The sequence below is a fragment of the Bombyx mandarina genome, chromosome 07, assembly GCF_030267445.1.
Source record: "Bombyx mandarina strain Sakado chromosome 07, ASM3026744v2".
Classification (NCBI taxonomy): Eukaryota; Metazoa; Arthropoda; class Insecta; order Lepidoptera; family Bombycidae; genus Bombyx; species Bombyx mandarina.
In genome coordinates this window covers 13396739-13421710 of record NC_143214.1, presented here as the reverse complement: position 1 = coordinate 13421710, position 24972 = coordinate 13396739, and the positions used below count along the sequence as shown (strand labels likewise).

At 37.9% G+C, this 24972-nt stretch overlaps 1 protein-coding gene across 7 annotated transcripts in view; it reads left to right on the top strand.

Moving 5' to 3' along the window:
* The window catches only part of LOC114251819 (dystrophin, isoforms A/C/F/G/H), a 480975-nt gene that overhangs the window by 185942 nt on the left and 270061 nt on the right, over positions 1–24972 (top strand). For all 7 annotated transcript variants that reach the window (XM_089728894.1, XM_089728893.1, XM_089728897.1 and 4 more), the window contains one exon: positions 947–1088. In XM_089728894.1, the coding sequence (XP_089585020.1) occupies positions 947–1088 (142 nt within the window). The remainder of the gene's footprint in view (positions 1–946; positions 1089–24972) is intronic.

Below are 24972 nucleotides of genomic sequence, written 5' to 3'. Positions count from 1 at the left end.
ATTTTTGCCGTGAAGCAGTATTGCTTTTCGGTTTGAAGGGTAGGGCAGCCGTTGTAACTATACTGAGACCTTAGAACTTAAATCTCAAGGTGGGTAGCGCATTTATGTTGTAGATGTCTATGGGCTCCAGTAATCACTTAACATCAGGTGGGCTGTGAGCTCGCCCACCCATCTAAGCAATAAAAAAAAACACTACTAGTGTTAGAACGTATTGCGAGCCCGCACGGACATCTGCCGCTCTCCTGCCTATTTCTGCCGCGAACCAGTCAGTCGCTCCGGTTCCTATACATTTTGATGAACGACAAGGGTCCCTGAATATTCATCAGATGCTTCACAACGTAAACAGCGTGCCGCGAAACTTGCTAATTAATTTTGGAAGCGGAATAATTCATGCCCTTTAACTCGACCTTTGAGAATTATTATTTTCAATTTTGTAGGCCTTCATGAAATATTAAAAATATTTTTCGCGCGGTAGTTCGGTAGTTTAATAAAGAACTACAGTAGTAGTACTAAAGGGTCGATTCATCCAAATTTGCAGTAAAAATATTTATTTACAAGTTGTGAATATGTATCTTACACGTACAATACAAGTTTGTAAAAATTCGTAATATCTCATTGATTGACGCATACACCATCACTATTTAGAAATTACAAAGGGTCAGTACTCGTCGGCAAATATTGGGGGACTCGTGTTTTCATTGTGGTTTTCATGATTAGTAAATTGTTCTTACATTTTGGTAGCACTTTGTATTGAAATATTTACATGATCTGAATTTTGCTTGATCAAAAATACGCATTTTTGACTTTAAAAATCTGAATGAATCGTAGTCTCATAAAATTCAAAAAATCTATGAGCTATGTGTATACTAGGTATATTGTGGTGGTGTGTACATCAAGTTTCTTTCTAGTTATGAACCATTGGTAAGATGAATGTTTTTATTACCAGTATTGTGGCACGAGGCAAGGCGTTACATTCAGCGGTGTCGTCGCTGCAGAACTTTGATCGTTCACTGGAGAACTTCGTCGCTTGGCTGAGTGAAGCAGAGTCGATGCTGGATGCAGCGGAAAGGGATCCTCATCTGTTAAAGGTAAACAAAATACAATTTTAAGACGATATTTCAAACACCAGCAAAGTAATAGAGAAACATAATTACAGACTCTGCCTAAGATAATTTCTTCGTGTTATTAGTTCTATCCAATTCAATACTTTGTTATTGATTGGAAAGAAGGGTGCCAGTTTAGAAACAGAAACTCAACCCTTGCTCAGTTTCTATAAAGACTCACTAGATGGCAGTAAATTAAAAGCCGGGAACTTCTGTCCACAGAAGGTATGTGCGAATTTAAATCGCAGCGCCATCTGTGGACTAAAACTTAAACAACATCTTGCTTAATTTAATAAAATAGTTGCTCATAGAATTTAAAAATGCGACGGAAGCTAGACTAAATCGTACTTTAAAAAATGATATCAACGCCATCTTTGATTACATTTCCGAACTATATAAATATATTCGACAACTTTTTTGCCACTTAAACTACAAATGGGCGCTGCTTATTTAAACCAAAACGCAAAATATTATCAAATACCTTGATACATAAGATCTAAGTCTCAATTGTATTCTTAGGAGCTCTAAGGAGCTTTTCCGAAATAGACATAGTGATCTAGTCGAGCCTTGCAGGCGAACAATACGCTCCACCGTCCGTAGCAAAAATAGGAAATTATGTTATATGTTATGTTGATAATAATACTGAAGAAGCAGTCGCTTTAGGGCAATATTATATACAATCTGGTGGAAGACTATCGTTTAAGATCTTCAGTCTAGGTTCGGATTACGTCGACAGACGAAAACCTCGAAAAAAATTTAGATTATGACCACAACAATCACAATATGAGTAAGTCATTTATCCAGATTTCCTTGATGTTGTCCATGGAAATATTGTAAAAATCATGGTCTAGCTTAAATGTGGAACTGTTCCACATTTTGTACTTGTTATTTAAGATTTAAATTTGGCTTTCTGATTACTTTACTACTAAGCACAGATATTACAAAGTAAACAGCGCCATCTGTGAATGCGCATGCAAACTAAAATTGAAGAGAGCCCACATGAAACAATTTTAAAGGATGTTGTCCTCAGAAGATAACAGATGTCAGCATAAGACCTCTAAATAGTTTGAAAGTCACTCGAATTCACAAAATGCTAAAAATCATGACATCGATTTGGAACACTTTATGCACTAGGTATCTGCACGTGCTCACGACCCACGTAGTGTTAAAGGTTTATTATTAATTCACTGGGCACAATCTACATTTCGCGATTGACTGTAAGACTGACAGCATGTTGGCATTGTTGGTATAAATTGGTTTGAATGCCATTTAAACAGAAAACAAGTTTAATATATTTTATCATTATAAAACTTGAACGAGATGAATATTAAAGTTTATATTAAGAAAAAATTTAAATGGAATACGGGAATTAGTCGCAAAAGCTCGCCTCAAAACATTACGCGAGACGCCATCTCCGACAAGAACTTACCTAATGTGTAAGTTGATAGCCACAAGAACTTTAACTTTACAGAACTTTGGCTGTTTCGTGAATTTGCCTGGTTTCGTTAAATGTTCGTCGAATTCCGGAGACCGGGGGCCTATTCTTGCGTAACGCCGGTTGCTGACCATTTAATTGAAATATTTTCGGTCAGCTTGATAACGTAGTACTAAATTTGTGGTGTCTCTAGTACCTATGGAGGTACTTGGTGATGAGAGTGGTTTCTGGCGGTAGCTTATTTAGTAGACAACTGATCCGTGCGGCAAGTTCTTCAATATTTGAAAATAAAGATGAAAATCCTTGCACGGGCGTGCATCTAATAACTATGTGGTTTTTGTTGAAACTGTGAATCATAATACCTTAAAACATTGTTTTTTTATCAGTTTTTCATTAGGTGCTATTAATTCATATTGTTATTTGTTCCACCAAACTGTAGCTAGTACAGTTTTTGATCAGTCTAAGGTCAACTCAAGAACCATGAGGAGGATACAGAGGAATGTCTAACATAACTAGTGACTTTATCATCAGCGCTTTTAGAATGGCAGAACGAATCCCTGGGTCTGGGTTGTAAGAAAATATATAGAATCCATAAATAAACCAATGACTGAATTTGAAAATATAATTCCATTATTCAAAATAAAATTCATTGTATTTTAGTATTTATTGCCAGCCATACATTACATACATTAAGATTCAAATGGCCAGTCCTGTAAAACAGTAACTTCATAAAGACTTAAGTATGTAGATGTCGACGCATCACTATTGTTGAGGCTGGCACAACCCTAAACATTGACGCAAGACGTAAAGTAGACACAAAAAAGTCTTTATGCGAAGAAAAGTTAGAAATACCTTTTTAATAAGAAGCTCTCACCAGAATGAAAAAGTTACGTTGTATTTTTTTTTACAAATTTCTGAAATATTGTTTCCCATATTTCAAGACATCTTAACGAGGAATTTTTATAGAAAATTTTCAAGGTATTTTTCTTATAAAGTATTTCTAATAAGAATGACAGATAACAATGTTTTAGTTAAAAGGAACGCGAATTAAAATTAAAAGTATTATTGAAGGAAAAACCAATTTGATAGCTCTGGGACTAGCTTCGCTCCTCAAAGCTATAAGTTTTTTCTATTTAAGCACGGGGAGAAGTACATCCCACGTGTAGGTGTAGTTCGTTTCTTGGACATCGTCGTTAGCACAAACAACCAAGTTATGCCATTTACTGAAATTATCAGTTGTAAATGGGTCTCCAGCTATCTGGTATCTTTGTGCATGCTTGCGTAGTGTTGTCAACAATAGTGTAGGGTATATGGCGACTGAATAAATACTGTCGTTTGATTATAAGATTGATGTAAGATTGGAAATTATCAATTTCAAGCTAAATTTAATGCTTTAGAATCTAGATGGTAGAAGAGACTCACGTTCTGCTCAGCGTTAAGTTGTTATCCAACGTCGATGCGGCCGCTCATCTTGATCTAAGACCAAAGGGCTTATAATTGCAAAGGTTGTCGTATCAATAAAACTCATGATTCTGTCTCATGCGAGGTTTGAATGCTGGTTGTTGAGCAACAGGAGGTTTTAGTCGGTTTGACTCCGACATGCCCCGCCCTCCATCCCCAGTGGAAGGTGGAAGTCCGGCGATTTCCTCCTGACCAAAAAAAAAGATAAAAAGAGGACGCTTACACGTATAAACTCGCAGTACTCTAAGGATTCATTATTTGAAAATCAATCGGAATTTTAAAGCAATAAATTCTTTGATCCGTCCAAAACAACCTTAAACCTTAAACTACGAGGTATATAGATTAGGTAATAATTTCAAATTATCGCATTCGCTGTAAAATATATGAACATATTAATGGGAATCCATTAAAGTAATGAAAGTTAAGCCAAAAGCTTTTACAGCGAGTTTCGAGGCGCAGTTTCAGTAACAGATATTTTTAGTTCGAGCCGGTTTATTTTGGAATGTTTAATTAGAAAATGGATAGATCGTCATCCAGCTCTGAGGAGTTGTTCGCACCACTCTATCACTCTCCACTAGAGCTGAGCTCATCCACACTCAGTGGGATTGCTGTGTTCCCTGCTATGGACCAGTTCTAAAATGATTTACTCTTCACGAACACAGACTCTGAGCGCTATGACATCTGTTTTCTGAAACGTGGTAGTGCTCCTGGTATTGCTGACGTGTATTAGCAAGGCTGACTACACACCAACAGAAAGGCTGTATGCCCACAGTGAATGGAAAAAAATAAAGGCATACGATATATTTAAAAACAAAATGAGTTAGCAGAAAAATGCGGATCACCAAAACCCCAAGGATTTTTTTGAACCGAGTAGTTGAGTAGTTCGAATTAGAATCAGTGTTTAACAGCGGTGGACGTTCTCGTGACTAAATCTATACTTCGCAATTAACAATTTGTTGGACCAAGTTCACATTAATAATAATTCTAGAAACAATCAGTTTTAGGATGAAACGCAGATGTGCATGAAGAATATGATTTTAACACTCTTATCACCGTCGTTATATTTGCACGGAATAAGCGCTCCTTGAATTAAAAATACTTATGTAATAAAATTAACGTTTCGTGTTTTATACATTTTTATTCTAAAATAGCTACCAATATAACTATTGTTCTATTAACAGCAAAATTAAAAAAAAAAAAAAATCTTTATTTCAGTTTTTTTTTTAAACCATAACATTTTGTTAGTAATAATTACTTATAATATATTTTAGTAACTTAAAAAATCTAACACATAAATATCATTACATACATTTTATATCATTTCATTTTTTTTTCTTTCAATTGCCTCCTGCAATGGCTATTAATCAGCAGTCCCTCGATCTTTGTCGATATGATTTTCAGAAGACTGTTGCCATTGTCACTGACTCGACGCAATAACGATCTAATAATAAATAATAATAATATACACTTATTATTTACATCATAATACTTCTGTTGGTTTGTGCTCATACATCTCCAGAACGACTGAACGCATTTTAATGCAGTTTTCGTAGACAGATAGTTTAATTAGGAGTAAAATTATAGGTTTTGTATCTTTACAACCGGTTTTTGCAAAAAAGAAAAATCCCTGGTGCTTATTATTATACTTTCACGCTGGGAAAAGTTGGTCTAATTGATACATTTTTTACGTTCAATCCATTGACCCCATCATAATTAAACTCGGTATGGAAATCATTTGAGACTAGGAACAATGTAAAAGTGTACTTTTGATCCCCGCGAAGCTTCAAATAAATTATAAGAAAACCTTATAATTTGTATTTTATTTTGTTTTATTCATAAAATAGTTTACTGGCTATCTGAACATGACCATTAAACGTATAGTTTGAGAACGTTTAGATGCGGAGCGTGCAACCCGCGCCACCTCTTGAGCTTTATAAATAAACTTGGAATCTCAACTGCAGCTTGACGCCTGTACCTTGGAATTAAACTTATTACACTGATTGGAATCCAAGTGTCTGATTGGGAGACCGTAGCTTAAAGAAATTTAATACGCGACCTTAAGCTTGGTCCTTAAATTAATTGTAACAAAATAGAAACAAGAATATTATAATAGATAGAATATTTTTAACAATGTAATAATTTCATTATCTTTTTCAGGTAAGACTTGTACTCATTGGAAATATGGTGAGTCAGATTCAAAGTTATTGAACCTATCTAATCTGTATTACATCTTAAATTAGTATATTTTTTCAAGATTTTTCACACATCAGTGCATCTACAGGTAAAATTACCGTACCCATTTTTTTTATTTGTAATCACCCTAATTGGGCTGAATTCTACCTTCCTAGATCACTAACGACTTGCAAAGCATTTTTTCCGTGAAGGTATCGTGCATCGGATCGGAACAATTGTAAAAATTAAATTAACGATCCAAGTAATTTAGGATGAATACACTTGCTAATCTAGATAAAATGTAAAAAAAGATGGTCTAATTTAATTTAAAATGGATATATTACAAATAATTACCCCAAAAATTGTTTAACTTACAGAGATGTTTAATAACATTTTATATCAGTATTATTCATTTAATAATTTAACAATAATAATACAATAATAATAATGGCGAGTTTATTGTCGGAAGTCAAGACCCACTTCGGGTTCATAGCGCCAGCGCAGTAGTAGTATTATTCATTTATTGTATGTAAATAATCGAAGATAGACATATAGCGTTGTTACAGTTTAATAGATTCTCTTTAGAAGAAACATTCTTGTATATAACTTTACACGGTCTACGCGGTGCGCGCCAGTAAAGCTCTCAGTCGGTATGATATTTACAACCTCACCATTCTGTCCAATGACGAAAACTCTATGAAAATCTTCTCAGGAGTTTTTGAGTCTATCGCGTCCAAGACAAGCGTGGAGGCGTGGAGGGAAATAACTATTATTAATTCAATACTCGAAATTCAACCTTAATCACTACCTCCTCAAGATTCAGATTAATAAAATGCATTACATTTTCTATTTTTATCATTATGGGCATTTTATCTAGGGAATTTGAGAAACTACAACTGTTTTCCTTAATTAACTAAACAAAAAAGAAATTCTGTTGAGAGACAGTGCATAATAACGAAGATACAAATTCAATAAGCGTAATAAGCCAGAGCGCGTCCCGCCACAAACTGTTATTGAGAATATGATATTGGAATATTCTGAAATATTGTTTGAAAATAAATAACAAGCCCTAACGAGACGACGCAGCCTTTGTCAGACGTACTCGCCTCATCTTCTTGCCGCTGCTCGGAGTACTTGTCTCAAATCCGGTCGTACCAAAGCTTGGATACTGAAGGCAGGATTAAGCTTTTGTTAAGTAAATTTATATCTGACACATTTTAGTCGTCGTGGCTTAAAGGATAAGACGTCCGGTGCATACGTGTTAAGCGATGCACCGGTGTTCGAATCCCGCAGGCGGGTACCAATTCTTCTAATGAAATACATACTCAATAAATGATCACGGTTGACTTCCAAGGTGAAGGAATAACATCGTGTCATAAAAATCAAACCCGCAAAATTATAATTTGCGTAATTACTGGTGGTAGGACCTCTTGAGAGTCTGCGTGGGTAGGTACCACCACCCTGCTTATTTCTGCCGTGAAGCAGTAATGCGTTTCGGTTTGAAGGGTGGGGCAGCCGCTGTAAACACTTAACACCAGGTGGGCTGTGAGTTCCTCCACTCATCTAAGCAATAAATAAAAATAAAAAACATGTTCACGAACAACGTTCATGGCTAAAGAAAAAGTTCGTAGAATAAAAATGATATTATTCAAACATAAAAGTTTGCGTAATTAATTGTGTTAAGATGCCATCATCTTGCTTATTACTATAGTGATGAAGCCATGCGCTCCGTAATTACAATCATTATTCCCGAATAACTTTGAAGCTACGAACGTGGTTAATGAAGCTTAAAATTAAAGAAGTAAGCTTATTGTAGACAACGTAAAATGAAAAGCATAAATTCAACAAAAAAAGTACTTAAATTTTAACATCTCACAAATAATAAAAGTTTAACCCAAAAAATCCAGGAGCTCCAATTCAAATGATCGTCAAAACCATTTGTCACTTTCATAAGACAATGGAATAATCATTTAAGGTTCTTTCGACGAAAATAAGTTCATTGACCCGTGTTCGACAATTTTTCTTTTAAGCTGCAATGAATTTCAAGTTTTACGCTTGAACGGGCTAAGAGAAAGCTTTCTTACATTAAAAGCTCGCCTGTTATTACCAAGTCGTGTTCACAGACCAATACAATCTAAGCTATAGTGAGAAACAATTTTAAGGTAATTAAATATAACCTCAATCCTGTTGTTCGCCTTGAGACAAGTGATGGAGGACTCGTAAACATCAAAACAATGGCTATGCAACAACAACGCTAAATTGATTAGTGAATACATTCGTTTCCACAGCACTTCGGAACTCAGGCTGCTCAGTGGGGGGTTGATTTTATTACACTACACTATTATTAAGCTACAACTATTTATCTTAATTTGCTGATTCTACATCGTTTACCGTACTACCGTATAGTGGTACGTCAACATAGCGGTCGGTATTGAAGTTAAATAACCCACAACTGTTAATGAGATAAAGATTAGAGGAAAATAAACACATTATAATAATAAATTTTAGATACAATTATCAAATTAATACAATATTATTTCAAAATCTAGAAGTACAATTAGTGTGTGTGTGTGTGTGTGTGTGTGTGTTTGTGTGTGTGTGTGTGTGTGTCTGAGTGTATGTGTACATGTGTGTGTCAAATGTTTGCTTAATGAGGAACAAATTTAAGTATCACGGAGAATCGTTTGTCGATCCTCACGTGTGTAGCCGTGCATAACTTGAGCAGCGCACAGCGCGTGTTCTCTTAAAAACCAAAATTGAAATTCAAAACGAGTTACGGAAACAAACGTACAAAACGGAAAAGGAAGCAAAAATCAGTTTGAAAAGTTAAACATACAAAGTGATTCCGAAGTCGTAGACATCCGGAACTTTCTGGAGCTTCCGAAAGCTTTTCCAGTTAAAAAATACTTCGACTTGTTAAAATATGTGAGTTTTGAATGATTTTATTTTGCTATACAAGCGTATCATCGAACTGCAACATGACATCATTTGTCCAATTTCAAAGTCAATCCAAAGTCTGTTCACCTGCCTTCACAAAAGGAAACCATCACATAATTCATAGGACGAGACAAAAGCAGCTTCTTCGCTTACACGGACCTCAATTTCCGACTCATTTGGTGTTCAGCAGCTATCTGCCCTCGAAGCATCATCATCACGTGGCTGTCTCCAATTTCGAATGTTGATTTTGTCTGTCTATCTCTCATCGTGAAAGTCCTTGCGTTTGTCAAATAAATCCTTTCTAGAAGAACCTGCTTCTAAATCCGACTACGGCACAGGCTTTTCTTGTAATAAAGGTATAAGACATAAAATAAAAACCTTGCTTTATAACCAGTATTCAGAAAGTTTACTTTCTCTGACGCAGATTTAGCTTAAGTAGCTTGTAAGTAATCTCCTTAAAGAATATCGTTCTATAAGTTTTTGAGTACTCCTAAGCATCATAAGTATATTGTGCCATTAAGAAAACAATGAAAATTCAGAAACGGAAGTTTACTACGACACATTAAAATGTCGTTAGCGCAGTAATGCACGTGTATTGAAACGCAGACGAAGAGGTCATGTGCACACCGACACGACCAGGCACTAGGCACTACCTCATGGTGTCTATTAGTATTTGTATGTATTGTATGTTGTGTATATTAGAATAGGAACTCTGATTTTTTTTGCAGCAGTGAAGAGGCAAATCTGCTCTAAACATGCTCTACAATTCGTCTTAAATATATATAAGCATTTGTGTGAAAAGTAGAGAAAGTTAGATGGGCATAATTTGAGGAAATACGGAAACTCTAACAAGCCGGGCACGCGAGACTGTCGACAGATTGTCGACTATTTTGTTATATTTATAGTAAACCGCCACGTTTAAGCCACTAATTGCACTTTTGGGCAAATACATTAAACACAGTGCATGGAACCTTTACGCGAGTTTGATGTAGGTACAACTCTCAGTTGATTCACACAATTTTAAAGTCGCGTTAAATTTATTAAAAAAAAAAGGAAACTTTGTTTGCCGAATTTAGATTTTACTGGACGTTGTTCCGCTAAAAGTAGTTGTAAGCACCTCGCACTTTTGACTTCAGTAAAGTGTATTTATCATGCCATCCATAGGGATACCACGAGAATAGTTCAGTTGGTTACAAATCAACCTAATTTCCTTTCGAATCTGTATCATTGAACCGACTATTTCCCTTCACTAATCCCTTTCCGATACAAGCCCCAATAATCAATCTATCTGGGTTCGAATCGTAGATTTGTAATTACATTTTCAATCGACAAAGGATCGTAACGTCGACAATCGGAAATGGACGGAATCATTCGAATTGATGCTTTCGGCTATCGATAATGATCGGCTAATGATTTTAAGTTAACGATTATTGTTCGATCCCTATTCGATGCGTATCCTAGGTAATGATCTGTTGTTTGTTATAAGAATATTAATCCGTAATGCTACAGCAGTAATTCATATTGCTATAAAGAAGACTTTGTTTTTCTCTCAGATAAATTATTGTACAAGTATACTTTTTAGAAGTAAACATTCCAACGGTCCCAAAATATAAACAGAACATTCAAAATTTGAAAAACTTAAACAAGTATTAATGCCGAGAAACCTTCTTCAAATTTCTTATTTATTTGAAAACATGTCATTGTTAATGATATTGCCGGCGGTTGCGTTCAAATAACTTACTGATGATCAGTGTAAGCTGATCAAGCTGAGCCATATGTGAAGTGTCTGTATCCTAAAGGGTCAGACAACCATCACTCGTAGCCATCATACGAGGACATGAAATCCCAATGTAATTACCAAATATTCTTGGTAAATACGTAGGCACTCAATATGTGGTAGGCGACTTCCGCTGTGAAGGAATCATCATGTTATATAAACGAAATTCTCAATACTAAAAATGTATGTTTACTAATGGTACTGTTTACTGAGAGTTAGATGTTAAAGTACTTTAGTTCAGGCTATTTCTGGCGCGAAAGCGGTCCCGTGGTTCGGCTTGAGACAATCGCTATAAAAAACCACGATTTCTGCAGGGAGCTAGCTATTCCTCAAGAAACCTTTCAAGCAGACGTTGATGGACGATCCGAGACTTCTCAACGTTTCGAGAATAGTTCTCTCACGACCAACCTTGTATCGTGAAGGCATCGACGCTGCCAACACTCGCTCCTGTTTCACATTCAGACATTATTCCTACTGATGTTAACTCGTGTGGAACGATAGTTTAGTGACGTGCTGTCTGATCTCATTGCTTATTTACTTATCGATAAAATTCATCGTCGCTTGTGATGAAAAGGTAAAGAGTAAATTTCAATCATTAGGGACTTTTGTTAAAATTATAACAATTTTTGGAACGAAGTTCCTTATGGGACGATGCGGAGGGGCACCCTAACTGGAAAAAAACGTCCGTAACGTAAGATTTTTATTAGTACTGCACACAGTGTACGACTTTGTGCAGTACTAATGAACTTTGTAATAACGTACAAAAAATAACATATTTTTTTATCATTCATTGACCACGATCTCAGAGCGTTCGTTTGCGCAATACACTAACTCTTATGCAAACAACCGTGAATGAAGTGTACCATAATAAGTTCGCACGTTACCGAACGACCGTGGGTTGTTGCGAAACCTCCAGTTTTATTTTCTTTATATCTCGAATAGAACTTAAAATTAATATTTTTATAATTAGGAACTTCGTTCCTATGCAGTGTCTCACGACACAACACATCTTTTTTTTAAATTATTGTGGGTCAGCACGCAATCCCCATCCGCTGCCCTCAACCTTAAATCTCCTCGTGTGTCATATGTACCGGTAAACAACGAAACAAGTACAAGTAAACAGAGAGCCCGGATATCAAATACATCTATAACAAAGAGATTGACGTTAACCGGGGATGGATAAGGTCCACCTTCTTTGTTAATCCCAAGCTTTTATGTTGACTTGTCGAAACGGTTTACCTGTTTTGGTTTATTTATAAATAGCACAAGTTACATTGCAAATATAACAATAAAGCACTCCGCTAAGACCATCGCTAAATAGATGTTAATATCACAGGGACCTTTCTTAAAGTACCCGCAATAACTGGACTGTGTTTCACGATAATCGGATTAAAGCTTTAGTAACGTACAGAGTACAATCATATAAAGAACATCTTAACAGATGATGCGGGTAATACGACAACACTGTATTGTATTGGTTAAACTTTACATATAAAATTAATTATTGTATATTTTTTTCTTATATTATCTGCAATCGACTATATAGCCATAACAAGATGTGTTCCAAGGGTTCGAATTGTGGATGACATTACATTAAATGCCACCAATTACAGCAGTAAATTTAATTTCTTTGGTCTAAGTCTAAAATTTGCCATCTTTTTACATCTCCAGTTGTGTCTAGCAGGGACCTCGCCAATTCATTTAAGTGCTCATTTAGTCTTTCTTTGTATCTCTTGCTGTTCTTGTTGACTTCCTCTCTAACAGTCGGCATTTCCTGGTATTCGTGAATCTCACTATTTCTTACAAACCAATGCGCGTTCTAAGAGCAATGTTCTGGAATCTCTGGCGGTAGGACCTCTTGTGAATCCGCGCGGGTAGGTCCCACCACTCTGCCTATTTCTGCCATGCCGTTTCGGTATCAAGGATTGGGCAGTCTTGTACTGTAAAAACGGATATCTAAAAACTCTTATTTCAAGGTAAGTGGCGGCATTTACGTCGTAGATGTCTATGGGCTCCGGTAATACTTAATACTAGGTGAACCGTAAGCTCGTCCACCCAACTAGGCAATAAATAAAATACTGATAGTGAGTCATTGCCGTCGGTCATGGACTTCAGCAATGCCAAGAGCAGAGCCAAGCCGCTACTTACCAAATATTTTGTATGACCTGTGTGACCTTAAACTTTTTACTCGAATGTTCTAATTACCTCGATTGAGTGATAACATCGTGGCGACGGATTAATATTCCAACTCAACAAAGAATCCAACTTCCGACGGAGCACCCTAATTCTCCATTAACCGACCACGTCTAGTCCGTGTTTACAAATGAAAAAATGATTAAGGTTTCGCTCCCTCCCCCCCCCACCCCCGAAATGCCACCCCTTGTAAACATCCCCGGAAGTTTGTATATTAATTTTTCTTTTAGCGATCTATCGACAAATTAGCCAAGTTTAGGGCGGTTTCCCCTCCCTAAGCAAGCAACTGTGCTTGCTCGACCGATTCCTGAGCGATGCCAAATTGATTTATAGTTTCATATGAAAATTGCTTTGCACGCATGCCTTGTGCCTTATTAAGGAATTACTTGGGCAGTGCCTCCCTTAGGTCGCTTTGATCCCTTCAACGGTTTTGTTTACTTTGGGATTAAAAGCTTCTTTTGAGATTTTTTTGATTTAAAATGTTTTTCGGCAGTCAGTCGGCACGAAGGATGGCTAACGAGAATTGAAACTGTGGATATTATGCGGTATCGATAGGTTTTCTACCTTTTTATTTAAGACAATACATAATGTAGCGGCAATAGATATGCTGTACTTGAACTTAGCTTTTGTTTTGGATTTGAGAATTTTTGAGCAATGCCAAATTGATCCGGTTAAATTAAAAGATGTTTACTTTTCGAGATACCTGTTGGCGTGTGTAGTTTAAATTAGCAATCTTACAGTTTTATATGATAGTGGGGTCAGGGAACAATATTCTTATCCAATAGCAACCGCACACGTTTCTAGCGTCACACACAGCTCGATTATAATTGGTCGCGAAAATTTATAAAATAATACCAATTTAAAAATGCTAATAATAAAATACAGATACAATAATTTTACGGATCGACATCCTTAGCATTGCAGATGCGTGAACATGTAACGTTAGGTAATTTTGAATTTCGATGATTTGTAAATTACTAACCGTGCCCCGCGTGTTGACTCGCATTTTATTTGTCAAAAAAATAAGTTTGTTTCATTTGCCAATGATTATAATATATGTATGTTTTTTTTATTTTTCATTTTTAGTGCATGGATGGGTGGACGACCTCACAGTCCGCCTGGTGTTAATTGGTTACCGGAGCCCATAGACATCTACAACGTAAATGCTGCCACCCACCTTGAGATATGAGTTCTAAGTTCTCAATAATGTTACCACGGCAGCCCTACCCCTCAAACCGAAACGCATTACTGCTTCGCGGCAGAAATAGGCAGGGCGGTGGTACCTACCCGTGCGGACTCACAAGAGGTCCTACCACCAGTAATTACGCTACTTATAATTTTGCGCGTTTGATTTTTATTACCCGATGTTATTCCTTCACCGTGGAAGTCAATCGTGAAAGTTTGTTAAGCACATATTTCATTAGAAAAATTGATACCCGCCTGCGGGATTCGAACACCGGTGCATCGCTACATACGAATGCACCGGACGTCTTATTCTTTAGGTCACGACGACTTCAAAATGTATGTATGTATCCTGTACCTTGGGCTCTCCACATATGACTTGGAAGGCTCTATTGGATTGAAATGAAATCCAACAAAACTGAAGTGCAGTATTACGTATTAGGTGGGTGGCGCATTTACGTTGTGGATGTCTATGGGCTCCAGTAACCACTTAACACCAAGTGGGCTGTGAGCTCGTCCACCCATCTATGCAATAAAAATAAAATTAATAAAAAAAACGTATCGATACGAGTATATACGTATATAACGGTGGTGCATCGGTCGTACAAAAATAACTGGTACAAAGCGCTGATCGTTTCAATGGCTACAAATAATCGATCGTTAAAACCGAGTATAGCCGTAAGGAGCACTCGATGTAAATTATTTTCGTTACAATACAGAGGTCGTTGCTACCACTTGTACTTACTGTTTAATTTTAGTTATTATTAACTGTCCGACCCTTAACTTACTGCAGAACCGACCCTCTAATTAAAGCTCAAGTAACTTTTAAATGTGAATGATCCCATCTTGAGACGTGAGGCCAAATTCTTAACTGTATAACTGAGTATCTGTAAGCCAGAACGTATATCTCCTACATGGTTGAATCATTTGTTTATGATAAACGCTTTTCTCTATTGAACTCTTAGTCTCACGACGAGCTATAGATAGTGTTTAACGTTAATAGATCTGGTAGACATTACAACCTGATTATCGACCTTCACGTGTCTCTTAACGTTACCATAGTTAAGTGCTACAGGCATCTTGTTTCGTAAGTGCATGTATTCGGCATACAGGACTTTTTAAAATAAGTTTTTCATTCAAGAGTGTACGAACTTGGCTTGTGGAGTGTACTTAACGGTAGGCAGCGGATTGGCTCTGCCCCTGGCATTGCTGATGTCCATGGACGACAGTAACCACTCACCAGCAAGTGGGCCATATGCTCGTTTGGCTACAAGCGCAATAGAAAAAACATCACAACCCACCTGGTGGTTATTGAGTACTGAATCCTGTGAACATTACACCTAGCAACCGCCACTATCCTTGGGACGTGAGATTGAAATCTCAGCTGTATTGCATAGCTGCTGTCTAACTCTAAAAACCAGTCGCATAAGCGTTTCACGGTGACTTTCAGCAAGATAGTGGTAGCTATGCGCCCTCACAAAAGGCAGCGCACTACCAACAGTAAAAATATTATCTTTGTACGTATCAGTAAAGCTGAAAAGTGTTGAAAATGTCGTAAATCGTAAAATGAACGTTTCCAAAACTCGAGGTCAAACGTTGAGTGCCTTTCAGTCAACGATTAAATACTAAATTGTGTCGCCGATGTAGCTCCCCTGATTTATTTCAACATTAAGGCTTCAGTTATGAAAGAGTAACGCAGGACCCCGAGGGTAGTTTTATGGGAAAACGTTCCTGTTAATAATGCCATAAATTTCATCAATTACATTTTATATATCGAGATTATTGCCTTAACAAGTTGCTGGTTGTAATAGTATTGTTAATCGGGCGTATTTGTGTCGTCTAGGTTGAATAGTGATTGTCAACGCATTAATGGGCTTATCGTGGCATCATGGCATATTAATGATTATTTCCAAACAATACGATTACATATCAGATTGCTGGTAGTTCAGACTTATTATGTGTGGCGTGAAGATAGCTCATCATAAAAATTAAGAAACATAAGTATTATTATGAAAGATAAAAGACATGACAGACTTTCGTTGTACTAATGCAAATGAGAATTCATTTTGATTGTATTTATTTCAAAATATTAGACTTAATATCCAACGAGCCGTTCGTCATCTTGGTTTATATCTTATAAATCGAATGGAAGGCGAGTAATTGACACCTCATGTCGCAAGGGCAGTGGTGGCCTCGTATTGTGATGTCCAGTAGCCCCAATACTGGTCCAATATCTGGTGTCGGTTTATCTTGTACTCGATACTAGTTTTCAAATTATATCAATGCGTTGCATGGGTACAGTGAAGTCTACGACTGAACTAGTCGCACAGACTAAACAATTAAATTTAAAAATTCAACTGCAACAAGAACAATGGGCGACATTCGAATTCCTCGGACGCAACACGTCCCCAAAACAAACCCTAAAAACGTCGTGCGTCGATGCAAAGCGCCCCTACACGCGGCGGATGCAGCATCACGGCGCGCCAGTCGACCGGCGGACGCCGAGCCCGACTCTCGCGCGTCATGTGACGCTGCGCTCACACAACATGACGGAGGGGGCGGCCCGGCCGAGGCCCCAGCCGCCCCGGAAACCGAACTCCCTGGCCCTGGCTTGGCCATGGGACGATCCACCCCCGCCGGCGCCAGAGACTAGGCAACCGCATCCGGTCATTAAGGACGATTTCGGCGGGTTCAGCCCTTACACGCCGCACGTTGCGGACCGGCGGAGGCCCCACAGTGTGGTGTCCCCGCGGCCTGTGAACCAGCTGGTGCGACGGCCGCACTCCATCGGCTCTGTGGATGATGAGTGGCCCGCGGTGCCGCTGCTGCAGCCTGTGCCGCGCCGGCCGCGGCCCGTGTCCGGCGCGATGTCGACGCTGCCCCGGGTCGCTCCGAACTTTACGCTGCCGTCTTCCAGAAGTGACTATCAGTTACAGCGCCCGGCTATTATGACAAACGGTTATGGTGCTGTTCCGCCGTCAACGTCGCGGCGGTTGTCATTGCCGGGCGGTATCAATCCACCGCCGAAGACCTCTGCCACGTTCCATGGACTCTCGGGGCTGGTAGGGGCCCAGGTGAATTTGGCGACCCCGTCCACGCCGAGCACTCCGGCGGCCGTAAGGGAGGCAGTGCGGCATTTGCTGCAACAGCCCCGCAATGGCTTTCCCATCATGGACTACAAGCTTTCACTGTTCATCGAGATCCTGGATGCCCAAGAAAAGTTTTCACAGGTAACGGCACGGGAGATGAAAGATGAACGGGGCGAGTAATTATAAATACAGTTACGTACGCCTTTCGGTGTCGCTTTCAATCTTTAGAACAAACCAAACAACGTTTAAGTTCGAAAAGCTCCGTTTTGTAAAGCTCGGACAATAAAAGCTCGTTCACGGTTTTATCTCACCTCTATTTATAGCTTTTGAAATATACAGCAGTAACGATAACTTAATTTATGAAGTTTTCATTTTAGATTACAGACGAGAACAAAAGTACGTCTAACCCAACTTTATTGAATCATATTAGTTCCAAATTACGGTAATGAAAACCAAAAAGTTACCGTACTTATAGAATTTTGACGCAAATTTACTAAATAATATTTTTGCTTCATATACGTATAAAAAATTTTTTTTTTTCTTCATAATAACTCATTCTGAGATGTTCTAAAAGAGCCCTATCTCACAAAGAGCCCTATCTATAGTATGCATCTCGATAACTTGAATTACACTAACGCTAATAGGACTGTTTAAACAAACTAAACTAAAATTCCAACCCGCTTAGTGAACTACATTATTTAGTGTAGCAGTTGCTCTTTGACTAATGACCCACGCGTTCATACCCCAAAACTAATACATATTTTATCTAAAAATAATCGTACTCTAAGCCCGGAATACTGAGCTGAAAGACGGGTAATATTCATGCTTTAAATGTTTCAATATCCTGTCTTTACCTTAGAAATTTAGCATGATTTGAAACTAAAGTGTTTGGCCTAATATAGTAATGAAGCTTGTGATAACAACCTAATAACATGGCTCACTTTGATTCATAATGGCTTAATGAATAGAGGATCATTTACCCAATCTGGCGTGAGGTCACCGTATCGCGATGCGTGGACACCGTTGTGTGGGTTGAGGTTGTAGTCTCACTTGTAATATAATTACGGTTATTCAGTCTAAAGCGCATGATTGCTTCACGACAGGAACGTGCAGAGTACTAGCAAGGGCTCATAGCATGCCACCTGTACAACGCAAAAAAATATATCGGGTATTTTACTTGTTATTTATCCATCACTGATATCTGCCTATTTCCCACGAAGCAGTAATGCGTTTGGTTTGAAGGCTAAAAAGCCGTTGCATCATACAGTTCAGACTTAGACCACGTTTCTCAAAGTGAGTGAATGACGGCATTCACATACTGATGTCTATGGCCTCCAGTAGCCATATAACACCGGGTGGGCCGTGAGCGCATCTAAGCAATAAAATAAATCGAACACAAATTTTATTTGAACCATGTTTTGAACAATGTAACATGTTACAATTATCTTGAAGTATATCCCTATAGATGATTCACACGAACTTGTATATATGCATGTACATATGTACATATTAAAGTAGCTTATCATACCACTGCCCCTCTTCAGATTCTCAATCAATAAATCATCATATTCAATTATAAATTTCATGTTGATGTGATGCTCAACGCTCATAGCGCGGTGGGTCGAACTACAGTCGAAACTTATATAACGTCCATATCGGTGATCCAAAAGACATCAATTAAATTTTGAGGAGAGCTGCAAAATTTTACATTTGTTTTTAATTAACATCGAGTACATTCTGTGCTCTTGTAATTACAGCTCACTGTACAGTAAGACGCTCATTTGCTGGTTTGATGATACCACGACAAAACTTTCACTGCAGAGCCAACTCAATGTCATAAATGGTTTAGAATATAGGACGAACTGAAAAAGGAACGCTAGTTTTTCTTAATTTAAGTATTGAGTATTGTCCTCGAATGTAAACGAGTATATAATCTAGCCCACCAGATAATAAGAGGTAATCGTAGCCATCCGTAGAGCACAATAAATTCACTGCCCAATTAGTAAAACTTCCCGGTGGAACTTTGACAACATGACATCAAAATCAGGATAATTATAATTTATATACATAACTTCGATGTCGCGGTCATGAAGTCTGATAAAATAAGCCTTGTTGATGGATGACTGTACGTTTTTATACCTTCGTCACACTGACACTTGATTCAAAATACAAAAACAGTTGATGAGCTGGTACAGTACGTCGTGCCCGGTTTGTCGCTCAAGAGTATAGCGTGTAGGTTACCAGAATCGGCTGCTGTGTCTCTAAATAATTACGCTTAGAGCTCAACATAGAAGGAACGACTCAGAATTTTTTAATTTATGTATTTACTAGTTTTTATTCATGTATGTACCTCACGAAGTGTCTTCCCAGTCGAAACATCTTTGTTTTGTGACAGGAATAGCACAGAGCTTTAGAACAATCTATCTAATCTATCAGTGCAAAGGAACCTATCAACGCCACAGTTTTTGTTTACCATAGTCAAGTGATCCCTTCACGATTAAAATATTTAAAACGATTCCACTAGGTTGAACGTGATACATTTCGGAAACGAATTCTTAATTTTTCGCTAAACTTTCGTTACAAGACAAACGCGATTTCCTCGTAAAGTTTTGGGAAGGCTTCAAAAGTTCCGCTTACACAAGCTTTTACTTTTACAAACCAAGAAATTCAGATAGTAATTTTCCGGATTCATTTATTTTATTTTAAGTTAATTCTATATTATTCAGGCCTCGCCCGGTAATTATCACTATTTGAAAAATATTGATTAAAATGATCTTAGGATAAAAATGTTTCTACTAAGTGGTGTACATATGTCTTTTACTTTACAAAAACTGTAATTATCACGCCGTAGACAGCACAAGTTACAATTGTCGTAAATATTGTCTCATTATCTACTCCTCCTGAACGTTCTCAACGCGCACTACAATTCTCAATCACGTCGCAATACAAAACTCAAAACCCTTAAATACGAAACGCTACGAAGTAAAAATATAATTCTCGAATCGCCCGTTCCCCGGTTTCAGTAATTCATATCGAAACAAAAGCTCTCCCTTCGAAACGGGGTCAAGTAAGCTCAACTCCGGTGCTTGGGGAGACCGAACCAGTGACACTCCATACTTTTATCCTTGTATCCTAGTCTAATGAACTTTTTTTTCATTAGTAACACAGATAGCGGTCGAGAAAGTTCAACAACGCCAATTGTATGCCATACTAAAATTAATTAGTAAGTATGGTCCACTCTATGGACATGTACACGTGGTAGAGCGTATTGTGAGTCTCACAGCTTCTAACAACAGGTGCAGTAGTGTAACTTTACCTATGCTTGGTGCAAAGCCTTCATAATAGCGAGCAATTCGAACCAGACTGTCAGAGATCACTTTCCCGATATTAAATTACGTTGGGTGTTTCCGTTAGGACATTTTCATTTCAAGTCGTCGTGGCCTAAAGGATAAGACATCCAGTGCATTCGTATCGAGCAATGTGACTATGCCTATGCGACGATACTTAACAAATGTTCATGAATGACTTCCTTCCGAATAGAATAGCATCGTGATATAAAAATCAAATTCGCAAAAATTATATTCTGCATAATTACTAAAGCGTCTTGTGAGTTTGCATAGGCAGGTACCACTACCTTGCATAATTCTACCGTGAAGCAGTAATGCGTTTCGGTTTGTAGGGCAGGCTAGACGTTGTACTGTTAAATTGTGACTTAGAACTCACATGTCAAGGTGGGTGGCAGTATTTACCTTATTGATATCTATAAGCTTCGGTAATCACTTAACGGCAGATAAACCGTGAGCTCGTCATCTAATCTAAATAATAAAAAGAGTTATCCAATTTCGGAGCAATTCATGAATCACGATAATCGTGAGAAATCGTGAATAAATATGTCTTTACGTAAAAGCAAACAAGTTTGTTCTTAACTTTGCCACGTACCATCCGGCTATGGAACGAATCTCCCTCAACGGTATTTTCTAGAATCTATAACATGTATTTAGATATTCAAACAAGGCTTGAGCAGAGTCCTCAACAATAGACAGCAGCTTGACTGTGACCCTGGCATTGTTAGCGTCCATTAGCGATGGTGGTCCCTCATCATCGGCTACTGTATGCCCGTCTATCTATAAAGGCAAAAAATCGACGCTAATTTAGACAAAATATCTTTTTTTTTATTGCTTAGATGGATGGACTAGCTCACAGCCCACCTGGTGTTAAATGGTTAGTGGAGCCCATAGACATGTACAACGTAAATGCGCCACCCACCTCGAGATATAAATTCCAAGGTCTCAGTATAGTTACAACGGCTACCCCACCCTTCGAACCGAAACGCATTACTGCTTCACGGCGGAAATAGGCGGGGTGGTGGTACCTACCCGTGCGGACTCACAAGAGGTCCTACCACCAGTGATTACGCAAATTATATCAACCAACTGTAACCCTAACGATCAAATTAACAATTGTACAGTAAAATCTCCTGTACACTCCCTGTTGTCTCCTGCTCCACTTTATATTAATATCGTTTGAATAATTAATAGAACCCTGCGTATTTATTATTTCGATTCGGGCTCGTTTTTCATGTAAATGAAGTTAAGGGGAAAAGTGAAAAACAGTTACAACGTCACCCCTCTACTTAGAGTTAATCGTGATATTATTAACGCGATTGTCTCTTTAAATAAAGTTGACTTCGATCAACAATGGTGATCGAAGAAAGTTGACGATAGACTAGAATTATAGTTGTCGTATTCGTCATGTACCTTTGGCGAAAATATTTGGTAGTCAGGGGGTCTGAGCGGACGTTTTCTTAGAGAAAAATAGCTCAACAGAGAATCCTACCTCGGAGACGTTCAAAATGTAGAATCAAGCCGTTTGTTAGTGTAACGAGCTTAGCGAAGTCTGTACCTGATACCACGCGATTTTTTCTACCGACCAGATAATTTGAAATTTAACTGACAAGGCTTACTTGAACAGTATATTCAACAAATTGAAAATCGTAACCGGGCTAGTTTTAAAGTTGACATGATGGATGAGAACCCCAAGTACTCCGGCTGAGTGACGTCATACCGGGGCTTAGTGCTGCGACATGCTCATGAATGTTCACGAAATAATTACTTTATTTACCTGGGACACCAACAGTACAAAACATCCATATGCTATATCAAAAGTTCCTTCCTTCCTATTCGTACACTCTTGACAGAGTGGTCGTGGTCATGCATCACTCGGATCCTGCGATACCGATGCTCTCGCGAAAGTAGGTAAACAAAAACCAACATTACCAGTTACGTTAAAGTTACCAGCATTAACATTACACATGAGTCGAAAGCCACAAGCAGACATTAATAAATTAAAGTTATTTACATCGTGTGCTATGAAATATATCCACAAAATCTATAAATATGCAAAAGTACTGATGGAGATTACAAGGAGCTCACACGTTTGGGTATTACCGTCGTGAGAAAAATGGCGAAGGCAAATTTAGAAAGGCACTATGAAGGGAAATTTTCAAGTTTCGTCAAATAACACCTTTGTTATCTTTATACCACGAAAACTGTAAAGTATAAGAGACTGCTGTAATTTTAATCCTTTTTATTTTTTATTGGTAAGATAGGTGAACCAACTCACGGCTCATCTGATGTTAAGTGGTTACCAGAGTTCATAGACATCTACAACGTAAATGCGCCACCCACCTAGAGATACGAGTTCTTAGGTCTCACTATAGTTACAACGGCTGCCCCACACTTCAAACCGAAACGGATTACTGCTTCACGGCTGAAATATTAAGAGTGGCGGTACTTACGCGTGCGGACTCACAAGAGGTCCTACCACCAGCAAGTTAATTATAAAGTGACGTTAACGTAAAAGTAACGTTAATTATAAAGTGATATTAAGTATAAAGTAGTTGTGTTACATTTTACAACTGCATAATCAAACGGACAATGATTACGTGTGTTATATAGATGAATAGCCGTGCCGCCGCGGTCCAGTGACGCGCGGTTTGCGGCTCTTTAACAAAAGTTAGATGTTCAAATGTAATATTCGTTTAAATCCTGTGCAAATAGCGCGTGAATTAATTGTATGCGGTCGTGTTTGCCGCGTGGCGTCCGATTTAATTCAAATTAAGTTTGAAATTTATATGAATGTTGTTCATTGGCACCATTGAAATTGTTAGTCCGATTATTGCGCATCAGATGGTATAAAAAGCTACCGGTGTAGGGGTCGACGACCTCATCATCCGCCCGTGACATTAGTATTGTCACACTAGTTTCAATTTTGTATATAGAGTCCTCCCGCTGGGACCTTCCTACGCATTCCTATGGTGAAGTGATATATCCCATCTGATGTTAAACATGAAGTCCTCAGATAAAATAACGCGAATATTACCGCTTACATCAAGACTTATTACTGGTGGTAAGACTTCTTGTGAGTCCATACGGGTAGGTACCACCACCCTGCCTATTTCTGACGTGAAGCAGTAATGCGTTGAAGGGCGGGGCAGTCGTTGTAACTATACTGAGACCTTCGAGCTTATATCTCAAGGTGGGTGGCGCATTTACGTCGAAGATGTCTATGGGCTCCAATAACCACTTAACACTAGATGGGCTGTGAGCTCGTCCACCCATCTAAGCAATAAAAAATAAAAAAGTTGAGTTTATATTCTAAATTCTGTTTAGAACTGATAAATTTGTATTATTAACTATAGCTAATATGGGGTGGCCAGTTTTGTTTCCAGCTATATAAGCTGAACAAAAAGCCCTATACACAAAGTTCCCAAAGAAAACCAATATCAACATAAAACTTAATTCGTAGATCAAGATTTTAATACGAGCTTCGTGGGGGCGTAGCTCTCGTAGCTCGTAGCATCTGCTACGAATAGTCTACGAGACGTATTTGGATTGCAGAAACAATCGTAGATTGTAAATTCGTAGATACTGAAAATTAAATGTTAATATATTTGATCTCTGAGAATACCTTTGTTGGCTAAGAGGTATTTATATCATAATTTACGTTTGCCAATGAGTCAGCTTAAAAAAAATCTATTAGTTGTCTATTGAAGTAGTGTCTCAAAATATGGGATAGATAGTCGGCAGTAATTTAATTATGAAATTTAATAAATGTGCACTTATTAAATGTGCATATAACTAGTATAGTGTTGAAAATATTCCCGAGATATAAGAGTCATTCATTTAAAATATGTAAATGCTACTTTTCGTTAGTGTTATCTAAGCAGAATATTTTAAAACAAAATAAATTGTCGTAAATGTATCATAATTAATAATAGACGGCAGTTCTTATTTAACCTAAACTAGATCGCGCGCTGGAGAAGATGCTTACATTTTTTACTGAAAGTTAAAACCCTAGCCATACAAAACTTTTTTTCCTCCTATTGCTGTATAGGCAGACGAGCATACGACCCACCCGATGGTGAGTGTTACCGTCGCTCATACACATCAGCAATGCCAGGGGCAGAGTCGCTGCCTACCGTTTCAAAACATTATTTTATTTTCGTTACAACGTTACTTGCAAAACATTAAGTCAAAGTTTCAATGCCATGCAATTTTAATACTTATTATGTATGAATAGTTCATCAGCTTCCACTGAATTAATTCCAAGTAAAGTTAGTAC